This window comes from Leucoraja erinacea, chromosome 16 (assembly GCF_028641065.1).
Source record: "Leucoraja erinacea ecotype New England chromosome 16, Leri_hhj_1, whole genome shotgun sequence".
Taxonomy (NCBI): Eukaryota; Metazoa; Chordata; class Chondrichthyes; order Rajiformes; family Rajidae; genus Leucoraja; species Leucoraja erinaceus.
In genome coordinates this window covers 9,568,538-9,588,186 of record NC_073392.1, presented here as the reverse complement: position 1 = coordinate 9,588,186, position 19,649 = coordinate 9,568,538, and the positions used below count along the sequence as shown (strand labels likewise).

General features: G+C 43.2%; 1 protein-coding gene across 4 annotated transcripts in view; it reads right to left on the bottom strand.

Annotated features, from left to right (window-relative positions):
• LOC129704516 (microphthalmia-associated transcription factor-like) overlaps positions 1 to 19,649 on the bottom strand; it is a 206,428-nt gene that overhangs the window by 173,828 nt on the left and 12,951 nt on the right. For 2 of the 4 annotated variants that reach the window (XM_055647661.1, XM_055647659.1), the window contains exon 2: positions 5,168 to 5,209. The exons of the other annotated variants lie outside the window; for them this stretch is intronic. In XM_055647661.1, the coding sequence (XP_055503636.1) occupies positions 5,168 to 5,209 (42 nt within the window). The remainder of the gene's footprint in view (positions 1 to 5,167; positions 5,210 to 19,649) is intronic. 4 annotated transcript variants of the gene reach the window in all.

Genomic DNA, 19,649 nt, shown 5'->3' with positions numbered 1-19,649 from the left:
TTTTATAAGTTGCCATGAATGCCTCTTTATACAGATTCCGTCATGGCTGTTCTAAAAAAATAAATGGGTCTCTTGCAAATAATCTTAAATTTTTAGTAATTGCATTTCCTCGGTGCATTAAATATGTTGAATCTGCCAGTATTATATTCCATACCAAATGCAAATTATGCATTTAATCCAAGTTCCTTTGCTGACTCCAATTACAAGCAAGGGCTTTAGATTAGCTTCCAGTGCAAGGGCAAGGGGGATGTAAAATGGTCAGTCGAAGAGGAAGATTTAAAATACAGCAGACACAGCACAGCAGGGTGGTGAATCTGTGGAATTCTTTGCCACAGAAGGCTGTGGAGGCAAAGTCAGTGGATATATTTAAGGCAGAGATAGAGCGATTAGTACGGGTATCGGGGGTTATGAGGAGAAGGCTGGGGAATGTGGTTCGGAAGGAGAGATAGATCAGCCATGGTTGAATGGCGGAGTAGACTTGATGGGCCGAATGGCCTAATTCTACACCTATCACTTTGCCCCGATGGCGGGAGAAAAATAAGGGAAGTAGTATAAACTTTATTAGCCACTGTGGTGGATGTTTATGTTAACTTATTTTTATGTTAACTTTGATGTAGTTGTGTGGCTTGTTGCTTTTTTTCAATATGGCTATATGGTAATACAGAATATCACTGTACCTTAATTGGTAAATGTGACAATAAATGACCTTTGAAACCTTTGATCTAATGATTTAAGAGGAACATTTCTTAAGGCAAGCAGTGACTAATAGGCAGAAACTCAGAGGATTTTTCAATACATAATGGCAAAGGCTGGTTTTCTTTTTAGAAACCCATCAATATAGAATAACTCTCCCAGCGTTATGCATTTTGTTATCCCCGGAATAGATATTCTGTGTACAATGCTCATTCATTGATTTAGGATCATGCAGAGCAATGTGGACATTCGACACCACACATCACAAGGTGATCCAATCCCATTCACATTCTAGCTGCGATCGTGTAATCAACACCTTTGGTAGTGCTACTAAAATATGTAGTTTGCAAAACTATCTTACCTTCCAATCTGTTCATTTATTGATGGTATATCTTCATAAGATCATAAGTGATAGGAACAGAATTAGGCCATTTGGCCCATCAAGATAAATTCACCATTCAATCGTGGCTGATCGATCTCTCCCTCCTAACTAAGAACCAGGGATTAAATTTTAAGTATAAGGGCCGAGATGAGGAAAAACTTTGTCACCCAGGATCTGCGGAATTATCTGCCACAGAAGGCAGTGGAAGCCAATTCACTGGATGTTTTCAAGAGAGAGTTAGATTTAACTCTTAGGGCTAGAATAATCAAATGAAATAGGGTAAAAGCAGAAACGGGGTACTGAATTTGAATGATCAGCCATGATCCTATGAATGCCGTTGCTGGCTCGAAAGGCCGAATGGATTACTCCTGCACCTACTGTATTTCTATGTTTTTATCTTTCCCTCTCAATCCCATTCTCCTGCCTTCTCCCCAAAACCCCTGACACCCGTGCTAATCAGGAATGTTATCAAACTCCTTTGAGATTACAATGTGTATTTTAATTGCCCTCACATGTGTGGACTGATTCACATTCTAATGCAAAATATTATACAACGACAATTCTACCATTATTAAATGGATGCATGTCTGTACTCTATGTACTAACAGAAGGCTTTTCACTAAAATGGTAATAAATAATCTCGTTGGACATTGATTGTGAACACTGCGTAGCCTAATACTCTGATCAGTATTATTCCCGATCAGCGATAATACCCAGTATTAACAGTTGCCAACAGCAAACAATATCGCGCTCAAGATGAATGAGTTTTGCCGACTGTAGACCAGGGGGCTTTATACCTTGTCAATGCGCCAACACTGAAACCAGAAGTGACAACCTCTACCGATGGATACGGAAAGGAATTGTCAGGGGAGTTTAGTTTAGTCTAGAGATACAGCGTGGAAACTGGCCCTTCGATCCACTGAGCCGCGCTGACCAACAATCACCCGTACACTAGTTCTGTTTTGCATCCTACACACCAGGGGCAATTTAGAGAAGCCAATGCACAGTTGGCTGACAAACCTGCACAGTTTTGGAATGGGGAGGAAACCCGAGCACCTTGAGAAAACCCACAAGGTCACAGGGAGAACGTACAAACTTTGTTCAGACAGCACCCGTAGTCAGGATTGAACTCGGGTCTCTGACGCTATAAGACAGCAACTCTACCACGTTTTGCCACTGTGCCGCCCCACAGTAAATTATTTAACTATTTGCAATACACATCTTCAGGAGTGAAAGCAATGCATTTGCAATTTTAATATTTGGCAAAATGGCACTTTCCAATCTGCCCGTTAGAGATGCATTATATTTTATAATGATCATTGAAAATAAAGTACTTCAAATGTGACTTGCTTGATTATCTTTGTTATACCCATTAAGCCATGTGTCTTCCTGTTTGCAACCCTAGCTCCACACAGTTCTTATTCTTGAAATCCAAGAACCCATACACTTTTTTTTTAATTGACGTGTTTGTACTGGAGTATCCACATGCCTTTCCTGCAACAATATGTTGTGGATTAATGATCAAGATTTTCACACTTTCAACTTATTGTTGTCACTGATAATACTGTTGCTACAACTGACAATTCGCTCATTCCAAAATTACAATCTTTGCAAGTTTTACAATCATAGTGCTTAATATACGAGGTCTGATGCTGTATAACTTTCCTGTATGATGTGATACATGAACCATAGCTGCTAAGCTGCCGATGTGTTCTTCAAATATCTTCTTAAATATTTTAAAACATTGTGCATTCGGGCATTTCTAAAATCCTATGAACTAGACGACTTGTTTATTGACATTCCCAATTTGCTCTGTATCATAAAAACTGGTATTGTAAAGCAGTAACACTATCAAAACAAGGTCAAATGAAAACTTTCCAAATTAGTACACTGTACGAGAAAGTTTTAGAGTCCTACAACACGGAAACAGGCCCTTCGGCCCAACTCGTCCATTATTCCCCTTCTAAGCTATTCTCATAGAAACATAGAAATACACTGTACGAAACATAGCCTTTGGCCCTTCGAGATTTAGAGTCCTCACAACTCAGTGTACCTGCCTTCTCTCCAACCCTCTGATCAGCCACAAGGGCCCTCTAACGGCCCAATAGCTCGTCCCCTCTGTGGCAGAGAGTTATTTCCCCTTCTAAAAAGCTTCTCATCTCAGTTTTAAAGTTTTCCCCCTTATCCTTAAGCTGTGACCCCTTGTTGGACTTCCCCCATATCCCACCAAAACCTTTCATATCCATGTACCTGACCTTTAAATACTGCTATAGCGCCTCCTCTGTCAGCTCAAGAGATAGGAGCAGGATTAGGCCATTCGGCCCATCAAGTCAACTCCGCCATTCAGCCACGGCTGATCTATCACTCCCTCCTAACCCCATTCTCCTGCCTTCTCCCCATAACCTCCGACACCCGACACCAGCTCGGTCCATATATCCAGCAGTCTCTGAGTGAGAAAGATGCCTCTCCGATTCAAACCACTGAACATGTTCAGAAGTACTTAACATGACAGCCCCATTGTCGAGTAGTAATGCAGTAATATTCAGGTTTGTGCGATCCTGAACATAAGAACAATTGACTTTTATTTCAATAACTGCCATTGGGTTTTACATCCATTGTCTATTTTCTTTACACCTTCTCAATCTTCTCTCAAGGTAACACATTTATATTTAATATCTGCATTGCACAGGCACTTCCCTTGACGAAGCTATTAGTTTACTCATCCAGATCTTCTCTTACTCAGGGAAAAAAAATACTGCTCTTGAAATAGATCCAGATACTCTGTGTGAACATTCCACACTATTTACATTTTGCATATTCACTCACAGGTTTTCCCCCACATGCTCCCAGGAATAAAAGTGCCAAATACCTTTAGGCATCATCACAATTAATTGGCATCTCATGTCATGTCTTTATACGTGGCAGAGGTGGAACAACTTTCCTTTCGTTGGTTCTTCAGTTCTCATGCATACAATGCCATTTTAATGTGTGGGAAGGAACTGCAGATGCTGGTTTAAACCAAAGATACACACAAAATGCTGAAGTAACTCAGCGGGACAGGCAGCATCTCTGGAGAGAAGGATAGGGTAACGTCTGAAGAAGGGTACAATGCCATTTTAATGTGTGGGAAGGAACTGCAGGTGCTGGTTTAAACCAAAGATACACACAAAATGCTGAAGTAACTCAACAGGACAGGCAGCATCTCTGGAGAGAAGGATAGGGTAACGTCTGAAGAAGGGTCTTGACCTGAAACGTCACCCATTCCTTCTCTCCAGAGATGCTGCCTGTCCCGCTGAGTTACTCCAGCATTTTGTGTCGATACACCATTTTATTTTCTGCTTCAGCAGTGGTTTAAGTATATGGCTTAGTTGTTGATAATCTTGCTTTGATGTAATATTCTTGTGTTTCCCGGCAAGATAAAACCATGTGATTATTTAATTACATTGTTCAGTCGAGTCTTACAAATGTTGAGCTATTATATGACATGGGCATAGAGTGCCGATTCAGACCATTTCATATTTCAACTCACAGATAATGGCACGCAGGTCATTCATTGAAGTGTTATATTATTCCTTTAAACACAATTGCAAAGGTGAATAAAACAAATCAGTAAAATTCAGACAATGGAAATAAAACAGTTGCATAATAATCATTTTCACACATAGCAATGTAGCCAAAATATTCAGCTTGTGAATGGAATTATTATGCCCTACTACACACACACACACACACACAGTATCTGCTGGTTTCATCTCCCCTTAATGACTGGATTGAACATTTGCTAATTAGACAAAAAAAGTCTGCTTCTATCATGAATAGCACAAGGTAAGCCATGCGTAACCGTGGAAATTAGGCTTAAAGCTGAACAGTGAGTGTTACACTGAGTGCCGAACATGCGTCAAACACAGACACAGAGTGAATACTCCTGTCCACAATTCCACACGAGTATTAATTGTATCGTGGTATTCAGTTCATGCTCTTGATTTGGTCACTTTCTTGTCAAAACTGTCTCTGGACGCACGGTTTCTGTTTCTGTTAAGAGTGCAGGCCTTTTGAAAAGGATTAGTTACAAAAACAACAAACATTACTTACAGGAAACTCTGGTTTTCTGTGTTTGCCCATCGTTTCTTGCACCTGTACAGAACAGCATTACAAGGGTGGAATCTGATCTTATTGCACGCTGATTTCACAAGAAATAACAGGGCTGTTTCAAACACATGTCTTTGGTAACAGTTCCATCAACAGCAGACTGACCCAATGGTCAATCACACAGGATTTTTTTTTGCATATCAACCAAACATGGAGGAAAAAGTCACAACCACAAGGCATTTGAAGATTTTGGATAAGGTTAATAAATTGACCACAATCATTCCCTTGGTCAGAAAAAAATGCAACATATGGCAATGAAAAGAACATTTTCCCATATATGTAAATTCTATTATTTGATAAACAAAACAAATAATAAGCTGGATGGAGGAAATAAGTTATGGTCTCCCCTCCAATCCTTCTATCAATTTCCAACAAGTCTGCAGAAGAGTCTAAAGAGGTGCAATGGAGGCAGATTCACTGACAACCTTAAGAAAGGGAACCGAACTGAAGATGATCAGATGTGAGATACAGCACGGCAACAGGCTCTTCGGTCTAGCTAGTCCACGGCAACCAGCAATCACCCCGTACACTAACACTCTCTTCCACACTAGGGGCAATTTACCGTTTGTTTACCAAAGCCAATTAACCTACAAACGCCAATGCCTTGGGAGTTTGCGAGAATACCAGACAAAACCCATGCAGTCACAGGGAGAACGTACATACTCTGTACAGACGGCACCTGTAGTCATGATCGAACCCAGATCTCTGGTGCTGCAACTGTGCTGCCTCATTGGAGTAATGAACTCGTGACACTAAACCCTAATGCAGGGGTACAAAGAAAGCAAGATGTGGATTAACTGTTAACTCATCCAAAGTGAGAGAGTGGATGCAATGAGTTGACTGCCGTCAACATTGCTAATCTACCTTCTCCACATTGTTGTGGCACGGTGGCGCAGCAGTTATTACAGCACCGAAGACCAGGATTCGATCCCGACTATGGTTGCTGTCTGTACCTTCTCCCTGTGACCCGCATGGGATTTTTCCGAGAGCTTTGGTTTCCTCCCACACTCCAAAGACGTAGGTTATTCTATGTTCGCTCCTCTGGGTGAGATGCGAACTGCATTTCGTTGTCTCTGTACTGTACACTGCACAATGACAATAAAGATTGAATCTGAATCTGAATCTAATTGGCTTGGTACAAAGGTAAAATTATCCCTCGTCGTCAACTGTCCCCAGTCTTCAACATCAGACATGCAAATTCAGAAGTGAATATCTGACCAAGCCAACCTATACCAGGCAGCTCTGTTATTTGTAGGAAGGAACTACAGGTGCTGGTTTTACACCAAAGATAGGCACAAATGCTAGAGTAACTCAGCAGGACCGGCAGCATCTCTAGAGAGAAGGAATGGGTGACATTTCGGACCCTTCTTCAGATTGAGAGTCAGTGGAGAGGGAGTGTAGGGAGCAGGAAGTGTAATGTGTGAAAACTGCAGATCAAAGCAGACAATGTGTCAAACCACTGGGTTGTAAGCTGTTCAAGCAAAATATGAGGTGCTGTTCCTCCAATTTGCATTGTGCCTCACTCCAGCAGTGAAGGCCCAAGAAAGAAAGATCAGTGTGAGAATGGGAGCGGGGTTTAAAGTGTTTAGCAAACAGGAGATCACACAAGCCGGGGAGGACTGAATGGAGGTGTTCAGAGAAACGATCGCCGAGCTTGCGCTGGGTCCTGCCGATATGTAGGACTCCACACCTGGAGCAGCGGATACAGTAGATGAGGTTGGAGGAGGTGCAAGTGAACGTGATGAATGTAAATGTTACCTGTTGTCCAGCTGTGGAAACATATCATTATTGCACATAATCTGAAGAAACAATCACCTTTCCACCACCCAAATCAACTAGGCAGCACGGTGGCGCAGCGGTAGAGTTGCTACCTTACAGCGCTTGCAGCACTAGAAACGCGAGTTCGAACCCGACCACGGGTGCTGTCTGCACGGAGCTTCTATGTTCTCCCCGTGACTTATGTGGGTTTTCTCAGAGGCTTTTCTGGGTTTTACGTGTTTTTTCTCAGTTTCCCCCCCACACCCCAAAGACGTACAGGTTTATAGGTTAATTTAACTTGGTGTAAGTGTTAAAAGGTCCCTCGTCTGTGTAGGATAGTATGTGCGGGGATCACTGGTCGGTGTGGACTCAGTGGGCCGAAGGGCCTGGTTCCACGCTGTATCTCTAACTAACTACCTAACTAAACTCAAATATCATTACGGTAGCTCTGTCATGCACTATTTCCATCGTAAGCATTGCACAAAGCCCAGAAAGTAAATATGATCCACTTCACATCCAAGATATTAGTAGCTTGTATTTACTAACAGCTATTGAGGAACATCCTGTTCAGGCCTGCCTGAACTTTGAAGTGTTGGCACTTATTCAGTGGAACATCGCTGAGAGCATTGACTCCCAGTTGATGGAGTTTTGGGCCTCACGGTTTAGACTTTGACTATTTACTTTCCCTGGCCATAGCAGGTTCAGTCTTTAAAATTGCATCTATTCCAAAAAGGCTATAAAGGTTAACTACTTTTTCAGCACCAGTGAGTATCGTCCGTGACAAATGGGCGGTGTTTAAAAATGACATTCATTTTGTGCGGCACAGTGGCGTGTCGGTAGAGTTGCTGCCTTACAGCGCCAGAGACTGGCTTTGATCCTGACTACGGATGCTGTCTGTACGGAGTTTGTACGTTCTCCCTGTGACTACGCGGGTTTTCTCTGTTTTTCCCTCACACATTCCAAAGATGTATAGGTTTGTAGGTTAATTGGCTTCGGTAAAAATTGTAAATTGTGTGTAGGACAGCGTTAGTGCACGGAGTGATCGCAAGTCGACGTGGACTCGGTGAGCTGAAGGTCCTGTTTCCGCACTATATCTCTAAAGTCTAAAGATAAACTCCCAAGTGCTGTACAATAAAAATAATTGCTTAGAATTTGTGCGCGATATGGACTTGGCAAAAGAACTTGGCAACTGGTCAGGATGTGTCACATCTATACTTATAGCACAATTGATATAGACCCTTCAGCCCACTGAGTCTACCCCAACCAACAATCACCTGTACACTAGCTCCTATGTTATCCCACTCTCCCATCCCACACACAAAGGACAATTTACAGAAGCCAATTAACCTGCAAATCTGTTGGGAGGAAACCAGCGTACCCGGAGAAATCCCAGGCGGTCACAGGGAGAACGTACAAACTCCGTACAGACAGCACCCGATGTCAGGATTGAACCCGGGTCTCTGGCGCTGTAAGGCAGCAACTCTACCGCTGCGTGACTGTGATACCCCTTGGGGTAAAGAAGGATTAACACCCTTTTTTTCTGAAAAAACGTATTTTCTTTTTAATCATGCTATACTAATTGCACTCTTCAGAAACAGCGCCATCGACAAAATGCATTGATTTAAACTTTAATTCCATTTATGGTAATTATTTAAACCTCGACATTGAATTTAGTCCTAAATTGGGTCATGGCTTCACAGTACTGAATTATCCTCAAAGTAATCCCTTCCAGTAGTTTATCCATTCAACTGCGTTACAGTGCTTCATTTAGAGTGCATAATCTAATATATGCTTTCGGCTGCTTGAAGATGCTCATCTTTCATAATTTTAAATTGAATTTCAGACAACTAACATCATAAACCATTCTGGACAAACAGAAGCCAACAGTACTTCATGCAGCTCTGTAGAGTCATAGTCATACAGTGTGGAAACGGGCCCTTCGACGCAACTTGCCCGAACCGACCAACGTGCCCCATCTACTCTAGTTCCACCTGCCTGCATTTTGCCCATGTCCCTCGAAACCTCTCCAATCCATATGCGTATCTAAATGTTTCTTAAATGTTGCAATAGTACCAGCCTCAACTACCTCCTCCAGCAGCGCATTCCATCCACCCACCACCCTTTAAGTGTGAAAAGTTACCCCCGACTTATTTTGTGAAGACTTCATCAGAAACTTACCAGAAAACAGAATGCCTCCAAAGCACAAGTCGAGAACACAAAACTCTCCAGTTGACATCTTCAACCTGTCCATTGATTAATGCACGGTTATATGCTGGTGGCCCAGTGCCCAAGGTGTTCGTGTGATGAAGTACAGCACCATCTAGTGCTCAGGCATAGATCCCCTTCGGGGCAAATCTTGCCCGCCTCCAGCTGCTACATTTTCAGTACACCACAGACCTCTCCACATGTACTGCAGAATGCAGAAGCCTAAAATATATGGCAGGACTAGTTGCTCCACATCTGTCACCACATTCCACATCGGGCCACAGTCTGACTAGCATTCCCCAGTGTTGCAATGGAGAAAGCAGCACCCCAATCCTAAACTGGTTCAGTGTAGAAACTAGCAACTGCAGTTGCTGGTTTGCACAGAGTGCTGGAGTAACTCAGCAGGCCAAGCAGCATCTCTGGAGAACAGGGCTAGGTGACGTTTCGGGTTGGGATGCTTGAAGAAGAGCCTCGACCCGAAACATCGCCTATCCCCGTTCCCCAGAGATGCTGTTTGACTCGATGAGATACTCCAGGATTTGGTGTCCTAGATGGGCACAAAGTGCTGGAGTAACTCAGCGGGTTAGGCAGCATCTCCAGAGAAAAAGGATGGGTGACATTTCAGGTCAGGACCCTTCTTCAGGCTTTAATGTCCTAGACCAGTTCAGATCTGGTACAGGAGCAAAGAGCTGTCGATTTCAATGACGATCAAGATGCACTAATTATTTTATATATTTAATGTTTTTTCCAGCAACATTTTAAAAAATCTAATAGTTTTAGTATTGCTAATAGTTTAACTTTCGTTTTAAACAGGCTTTAAATGTTTGTGATGATGGGGAGATTTAAAAAACTTTAAATCCACCAGAGCTTTGATAAAAGACAAACCTCTGACTCACGTTTTGCCTTCTGCCAAATCTTTACAGGCTTCACCCAAGGCCCAGTCACCACCTGACTGTAGATTCACAAGTTATAGGAGTAGAATTAGGCCATTGGGCCCATCAAGTCTACTCTGCCATTCAATTTGCCTCAGAATCCTATTTTCCTGCCTTCTCCCCATAACCCTTGACACCTGTTCGAATCAAGAATCTGTCTATCTCTGCCTTAAAAATATCCACTTGGCCTCAACAGTCCTCTGTGGCAATGAGTTCCACAGATTAATTACCCTCTGACTAAAGAAGTTCCTCTTCACCCAACAAGTTTCTCAACTAAACTTCCAGCCTCGTCACACTGCTGCGATCACCAGCACCATCCTTACCAATTCTTCTTCCTGCCTCTTCCCAATGGCCCGATCCAAACCGTCTTTCTTGTCGGAACCACACCTACAGTCCAAGGTAGGGCTTCTCTCACCCAGAAGCTAGCGATCACAGCCAAACATCCCTTGTTGTACCCTCCCCCCCCTCTGGTTTTACCGCTGACTAGTCTGCCAGGACGTCTGAAGGATAAATGTGGACTGGCCCTGTCATTCATACGAGCACCACATCCTTGTCTCTTTCTTCTGGATTTTCTCTACAGATGTTCTCTTCCTCTGCACCCTTCTGCTAAACCGCTAGCTTCATTGTGAGCTATTGGTGGCCGATTGGGAAAGGGGGAGATGCAGCGAGACCTGGGTGTCATGGTACACCAGTCATTGAAGGTAGGCATGCAGGTGCAGCAGGCAGTAAAGAAAGCGAATGGTATGTTAGCTTTCATTGCTAAAGGATTTGAGTATAGGAGCAGAGAGGTTTCTACTGCAGTTGTACAGGGTCTTGGTGAGACCACACCTGGAGTATTGCGTACAGTTTTGGTCTCCAAATCTGAGGAAGGACATTATCGCCATAGAGGGAGTGCAGAGACGGTTCACCAGACTGATTCCTGGGATGTCAGGACTGTCTTATGAAGAAAGACTGGATAGACTTGGTTTATACTCTCTAGAATTTAGAAGATGGAGAGGGGATCTTATAGAAACTTACAAAATTCTTAAGGGGTTGGACAGGCTAGATGCAGGAAGATTGTTCCCGATGTTAGGGAAGTCCAGGACAAGGGGTCACAGCTTAAGGATAAAGGGGAAATCCTTTAAAACCGAGATGAGAAGAACTTTTTTCACACAGAGAGTGGTGAATCTCTGGAACTCTGCCACAGAGGGTAGTTAAGGCCAGTTCATTGGCTATATTTAAGAGGGAGTTAGATGTGGCCCTTGTGGCTAAGGGGATCAGGGGGTATGGAGAGAAGGCAGGTACGGGATACCGAGTTGGATGATCAGCCATGATCATATTAAATGGCGGTGCAGGCTCGAAGGGCCGAATGGCCTACTCCTGCACCTAATTTCTATGTTTCTATGTTTCTATGAGCTAACTGCAAATACAAGGTCACAAGACATAGGAGCAAAATTAGGCCATTCGGTCCATCGAGTCTGCTCCACCATGTGATTGTGGCTGATCTAGATTTCCCTCTCAATCCAGTTCTCCTGCCTTCTCGTAGATCTTCGATCTGTAATCTTGTTGTTGAAGTTCACTTGGGTACTTTCACAATGTTTAAAAAAAGCATTTAGACAGATACATGGATAGAAAAGGTTAGAGGGATATGGGCCAAATGCAGGTAGGTGAGACTTGTGTGGATGGGACATGCTAGTTGGCATTGACAAAATGGGCCGAAGGGTCTGTTTCCATACTGTATGATTCTATGATCCATTTGCAAAATAAGTGAGCATTACAAAGCTTCAAATCATTCTTATTAATAAACAGTCATTAATATTTAAAAATACAAAATTAAAAACAATTTTGAAATGATGACATTATATATGTAATGCTATTTTTACTCTATTTAAAAATAGTATTATGTATATTCTTAACCCCGACTTTAAATAAATGAAATATGGGTGATCTAAGAGTAAGCAGCAAACAGCCCATCTCACACACCCACATCTATTCTCAGTCAGGCTGTGGAGTTTGATATTAACCACTTGCTCAAAGGATCAATCATTTCATTATTACGCTTTGGTGAACTCCCTTTCAATGTCACCTTGATAATGGAAAATGTAATGCGCAGGTTTTACTGTGTGGCAAGTCTGCACAATTTCAGCTGAGAGGGAGCCAGCTTTAGCACTGATGAGTTTGTGACTTGCTTAACACTTTGCTGGGAAGTTGTCTGGTGCTGACCAAGTCAACACACATTCTTATTAAGGTGTCCATTGCCCCAGCAGTAATCTGCTCTCAGTAAGATACATGTTAAAGAATAAGCATGCAAAATATCAGACAAAGATCAAATGAACCTCAATCCAAATACAATGTTATGCAAAATCCACAGCATCCAAAATACCTCAGCAACTTTAGTTTGACTGGATATACCTACGGCAAAGATCAGTTTCAGTTTAGTTTATTGTCACGTGTACCGAGGTACAGTGAAATGCTTTTGTTGCATGCTACCCTGTCAGCAGAAAGACAAAACATGATTACAATCAAGTGTATAGATACAGGATAAGGGAATAACGTTTAGTGCAAGATAAAGCCAGCAAAGTCTGATCAAAGATACACCGAGGGTAGATAGTAGTTCAAGCACTGCTCTCAGGTTGTGGTAGGATAATTCAGTTGCCTGATAACAGCTGGGAAGAAACTGTCCCTGAATTGATTGTGAGTGGATAGCATTGCTTCATTGCCCTTTAAAGGCTGCAGAACTACACCGCCCACCAAAAGGCCAGAAAATTAGCTGTCTCCAACATGCTCCAAGTACTCAAGCTTCTTTGATATTACGTGGTCTCCAGATGTATGGGTGACATGTCAGTTAGAGAGTCTAAGAGTGATACAGTGTGGAAACAGGCCCTTCAGCCCAACTTGCCCACATTGGCCAACATGTCCCAGCTGCACTAGTCCCACCTGACCGCGTTTGGCCCATATTCCTCCAAACCTGTCCTATCTATATACTGGGGTAGACACAAAATGCGGATGAGGCAGCATCTATGGAGAGAAGGAATGGGTGACGTTTCGGGTCAAGACCCTTCTTCAGACTGATGTCGGGGAGGGGGTGGGACAAAGATAGAATGGAGACAGTAAGACAAGTGGGAGAACGGGGAAGGGGAAGGTGAGAGAAAGCAAGGGCTATCTGAGGTTAGAGAGGTCAATATTTATACCGCCTGGGGTGTAAACTACCCAAGCAAAATATGAGGTGCTGTTCCTCCAATTTGCGCTGGGTCTCACTCTGACAATGGAGGAGGCCCAGGACACAAAGGTTAGATGGGGAATGGGAGGGGGAGTTGAAATGCTGGACCACCGGGAGATCAGATAGGTGAAGATGGACTGAACGGAGGTATTCAGTGAAACGATTGCCGAGCCTGCGCTTGGTCTCGCCGACGTAGAGAAGTTGACACCTGGAAACCTAGAAGTTTGCTCCCCCTCTATCCATGAACTGTCTAGACAGTAACTGTACAGTCACAATATAATACCCAAATTGGTTCAAAAATCATTCAACAGGATCACAAGGTCATGGAACTATATGCTCTTCAACTTGCTCTTCAACTTGGATTTTTTTTAATGCAAATAGACTTGCATGTGTGCGACAACATAGTAGGAAATGCTTAGGCAGTATAATCATTCTTCTTATGCGAGTTTAAGAAGGAACAGCAGATGCTGGAAAAATCGAAACGTCGCCTACTACTTTTCTCCATAGATGCTGCCTCACCCTCCGAGTTGCTCCAGCATTTTTTGTCTTCTTACGCAAGAAAGTGGTTTAACCCACGCAGGCAGCCATGAAAACTGGACGGTGTTTGTACGAGAAATCTTGACCAAGATGTTGAAAGAATTTTCCTCTCTGTCCCAAACTCTGCAGAATCACAGCGTCATTTTGGCATGGAGGAGGATGTGCAGTCAATGAAAACCACGTTGGCTTTTTATATGAATCATCTATTCTGCCCCATTACCAAACTCCTCAGATGAGCAATTTTTTTGTCCCCTCATGAATGTAGTACCATTTAAAAACACAAAACTGAATGTGTTTCTACCACTCTAAAGTAATGAATTCCAAGTATTAAAAACTTTCCTTTTATCATCTGTGGTTCACTTTTCCCTCTGGTTTATTTACTCTTGTCCTTGAAAACCATTTCACTTTAGATTAGAGATTCAATTCAATTCAATTCAATTCAACTTTAATGTCATTGCACAAATACAAGTATCAGTACAACGAAATGCAGTTTTGCGTCAGTCCGTAGTAGTTGTACATAAAGAAAAAAAACAAAAAAAAATAGAAAGAGGGAAGATACAGAATAATCAGGAAATACAGAATGATTAAACAAAGGGGACGGAGAGACCAGAGAAATCTATCGTCGGGACTCCGAGTTCAGCAGTGTGATTGTGTTGTTGTAGAAGCTTTTCCTCATCCTACTAGTACGTGACCTGAGGCTCCTGTACCGCCGCCCTGATGGGAGGAGGGCAAACAGTCCATGGTTGGGGTGTGAGGGGTCTTTGATGATCTTCCCAGCCCGTCTCAGACACCGTTTTCGGTGGAGGGCATCCATGGCAGGGAGCGGGGCACCGATGATGTGCTGCGCGGTTTTCACCACCCGTTGCAGTGCCTTCCTGTCCGCAGCAGTGCAGCTGCTGTACCATACCGTGAAGCAGGTGGTCAGGATACTCTCTATGGTACAGCGGTAAGGTACAGGTGGTCAGGATACTCTCTATGGTACAGGTCCTTCGGCCCACCGAGTCCGCACCGCACATTAACACTATCCTACAAACACCAGTGACAATTCACATTTATACCAAGCCGATTAACCTACAACCGTCTCACTTCGATAAGATTTCTGCACGAGTTTGAATATTTCTTTCAACTCATTAAACCTTCTTCACTCCAAGAACAATTTTAACTTCTCAATTCCATTCATGTACCTCGTTCCTGGAACCATGAACAAGGATCTCAGGGGTAGACAAAAATGCTGGAGGAACTCAGCGGGTGAGGCAGCATCTATGGAGAGAAGGAATAGGCGACGTTTCGGGTCGAGATCCTTCTCCAGCATTTTTGTCTCCCTTCGATTTTTCAAGCATCTGCAGTTCTTTCTTAAACAAGGATCTCAGGGAATGTTTTATGCTTAGTTTAATATCTTGGGCTAGATATTTTACCCAACTTTATTTTGCAATCAATCTCTCAATAGCTGTCGAATGAGCTCTTGAAAGAAAAATGAAAGATGTGGTTGTGTTCCCTCATGTAACCTCTGCTTTGCTTTTTTTTTTAATCTAATATTGGGCGTGATGTTAAGTTTTCCATGTTAGTGGGATCTTTACTCACAACTCTTACGTCAGGAAGTGCTGAACTGTTACACCACACTAGAACCAGCACCGTTTCACCTCCTTGAGAGTATTAGTAATAATGAGTTCATGCTTTCATAAGGAGAAAGAATGTCAGGATCCTCTGGGAAGGTAGTTACGACAGAGGTACCGCACACAAGGAACAACGCAATCAGGAGACAGTTTGCTTTGTTATATAGAGTCATACTGCATGGAAACCCAACTTGCCTATGCCAATCCAAGATGCTCCATCTACACCAGTCCCACATTAGGCTCACATCCCTCTAAACCTTCCTCGATTCTTGCACTTCTATCTACCTCATTGGAGACCCTCGGACTTGATTGGACTCTACTGCCTTATCTAGTCCTCATTATTCCCTTTATCGTGCATCTGTACAATGTGGATGGCTCGATTGTGATCTTGTATTGTCTTTCCACTGACTGGTTAGTGTGCAACAAAAGCTTTTCACTGTACCTCGGTACATGTGACAATAAACTAAACTGAGGGAACTCAGGGCAGGGAGGTGTCTTTGAGGGTACAAATACCCTCCATGAATACCTTCACTTCTCGGAGCCAAATGCCCCTTCCATATGAGAGTGTAACTATCCCAAAATGTCGAGTCAAGAGAGTTTTATTATCATTGTCATATGTCCCAAAATGGAACAATGAAATTCTTACTTGCGGCAGCACAGCCTGTAATCACCACGATAAACAACAATAAAGTTGTATACATATTGCCCTCACTGGCTCTTAGTCAGATGACAGGTCCTGACCAGAAACGTCACCCATCCATGTTCTACAGAGATGCTGCCTGACCCACTAAGTTACCCCAGCACTTGTGTACTTTTGTGTATTAACCAGAACTCAGATCATTCCAACCTCCCGACACAAGTGTTACTCTAATGTCAAATATTTTTTGTTATGTTCTTTCATCCGATTAACTTTTTGCAGGACTTTGTCTGACATTTCTGTTTGTTTTTGAGGGCAAACCTGCTGACACCAACCGGGGACTTGCAGAGGGTGGTGGAATTGACTGGGCTCCCAATTTTGGAAGATTCACAAGAGGTTATTTGGGCACAATGGAGTTTAGTTTTAGAGATCCAGCATGGAAACAGGTCCAGTGGCCCACAAAGCCCACACCAACCACTGATCACCTGTCCACAATAGTTCTATGTTATCCCACTTTCTCATCTATTCATTACACGCCAAGAGCAATTTACAGAGAACAATTAGCCTACAAACACACACATCGCTGGAGGATGTGGGAAGAAACCCACACGGTCACGGGGGTAATGTGCAAACTCTACACAGACAGCACCCAAGGTTAGGATCGAAGCCAGGACTCTGGCTCTGTGAAGCAGCAGGACTACCAGCTGCGGCATTGGGCTGCAAGGGAGAGAAGTCTTAACTTTGGTTAATAATAATGTTTGTTTTGACCCAACGTGACTGAAAGCTGCTGCGCCAGTCCACTGTGTTCAAGTCAAATGGGCCAATATGGCTGAAGATCTCACAAAACTAAATCTTAGTCACCGTACAGCTGTTGGCTTAATGCTGGTAACTGCACAGAAGTAAGCGTTGCTGGGGTGCATTAAAGTCTCAGACCAGGAAGTCTAAACCTTATTAACAGCTGGCATCAAGTGAATCAGAAACAGGCACCTTAATGGTTAACATGGCACAATCCCATTTTGTCCATACGTGTCGGTTCCATTTTTTTTTGGCTTTTGCACGGTGGCACAGCAGCAGTGTTGCTGCCTTACAGAGCCAGAGGCCCAGGTTTGACCCTGACTACGGGTGCTGTTTGTATGGAGTTACATACAAACATAGAAAATAGGTGCAGGAGTAGGTCATTCGGCCCTTCGAGCCTGCACCGCCATTCAATATGATCATGGCTGATCATCCAACTCAGTATCCTGTACCTGCCTTCTCTCCATACCCCCTGATCCCTTTAGCCACAAGGGCCACATCTAACTCCCTCTTAAATATAGCCAATGAACTGGCCTCAACTACCTTCTGTGGCAGAGAATTCCACAGATTCACCACTCTTTGTGTAAAAAATGATTTTCTCATCTCGGTCCCAAAAGATTTCCCCCTTATCCTTAAACTGTGACCCCTTGTTCTGGACTTCCCCAACATCGGGAATAGTCTTCCCGCATCTAGCCTGTCCAACCCCTTAAGAATTTTGTAAGTTTCTATAAGATCCTCCCTCAATCTTCTAAATTCTAGCGAGTACAAGCCGAGTTTATCCAGTCTTTCTTCATATGAAAGTCCTGACATCCCAGGTTTGTACATCGGCCCCGTGACCCGCGTGGGTTTTCTCCAGGTGCTCCAGTTTCCTCCCACACTCCAAAGATGTCCGCGTTTGTCAGTTAATTGGCTCTGTAAAAAGTTGCAAATGGTCCCCTGTGTGTATGAGAGTGTTAGTGTATGGGGAACGCTGGTCGCCTCGGACTCGGTGGACCAAAGGGCCTATTTCCGCACAGTATCTCTTAACTGAACGAAACAAATTTCAAGGTCTCTCCGCAACGCTGACATCCCTACAATTACAGTACTACATCCAGTCATGACAACTGCAGTGTAACCATTATGAAAAATTGAGTTATTTTTTAAAATCACTCATCAGCATCCACAAAGAAAAAAATGTTTGAGACTGTATTACAAAATGTTAGCATCTCAAAATGACCACTGCCATTCGTGAGTGTCAAATGCTTAATATCTTAAAACATAGAAGGCCTCTCTGTCAGCACTTGCAAGTATGTGCATTAATCTATTTAAAAATAACCAGGTTGTTGCTAAAATTAAAATAGACACAGAAGCATCATATAAATATACCAAGCGCCTCTCGGTCACCATCAGTAGACATTTCCAGACTAGGACAAAACTTAAAGTTGTACTTAGATGGATGGGGAAAATAGTTATTTTTCTTTATGGATATCAGAAACATAGAAAATAGGTGTAGGAGTAGCCCGTTCGAGCATTCGAGCCAGCACCGCCATTCAATATCATCATTGCTGATCATCCAAAATCAGGACCCCGTTCCTGCTTTCTCACCACATCCCTTGGTTCCGTTCACCCTAAGAACTATATCTAACTGTTGTCTCATAAGCTGCTTGAAGGTATAAAACTCTTCATAATTCAGTACAACTTTCCACAAAGAAAACCAAGGTGACTTAACGGGTAACACACTAAAAGATGTGTATGATTGCCTCACTCTATCAATCTCTGCATCTCAGATTACAAATTCAACTGAAAGAAATATGGTTGGGAGATTACTTACACCTGAACAAGACTTCAACATCTCAGGTTTGGTGCTTGTGGATAAAGTGGAGAGAACTTGCTGTGGAGGCTTTAGGGTCAAATGCTCTGCTTGGGTTCAAGTGAGAGTTCAAAGTTACAGTCTTGTTCAAAGATGCTGCCTGGAGGTTAATTGGCCTCTGGAAAATGCTCACTGGTCCGTCGGGAGTGGGATAGTACTGAACTAGTGTGAATGGGTGGCCGAAGGGACTGTTTCTATGCGACATCAAAACTCTATTTCAACCTCTTGCTTGGAAAGAGAGCAGCAGATGAGCAGAAGGAGGTGCTCAAGGACTTTAAGAAATACAACTGAGTTACTCCAGCATTTTACATTGAAACACCAGACTCGAGCATCTGCAAATCCTGGTCTCCCCAAGTTGCAGTCTTGTTCAGAGATGTTGCCCGACCAGCTGAGTTACTCCAGCACTGTGTGTCTATGCAAACCCAGGCATTTGCAACTCCTTGTGCCTCCATGTTACAGTCTCCGTCAACCAGTTGTAGAAGGTGGAGTCATTGACAAGACCAAACGTAGTCACACAATCAGGCTACCAAAGCTTCAAGCTGCTGTTGAGATATTTTACTGGAAGAAGGTCCACCATGCCCATAGCTGGAGTACCAAGGGACACGTCACAGAATGGAAGTGAATATGGGAGCCTTGTTGCACTGTTGCACAGTCGAGATGGGAAGTGGATGACTGGGCAGGTGGGTGAGTAGCTTGTGTGGTGACCAGTACTTCCTATCACTTGTGTGTGCTCCCCATCTATGGACTCAAGGATTTCAACACCATCCCCAAAACTCCTCCACTTTGAATGGTCACAGGGAAGGGGGTTGCAGGAATCAGTGGGGAATGTTGTATTTCTTCAAGGAGTCTTTGAGCACCTCCTTCCTCTGATACTCCCTTTCCAAGCAAGAGCTTGAAATA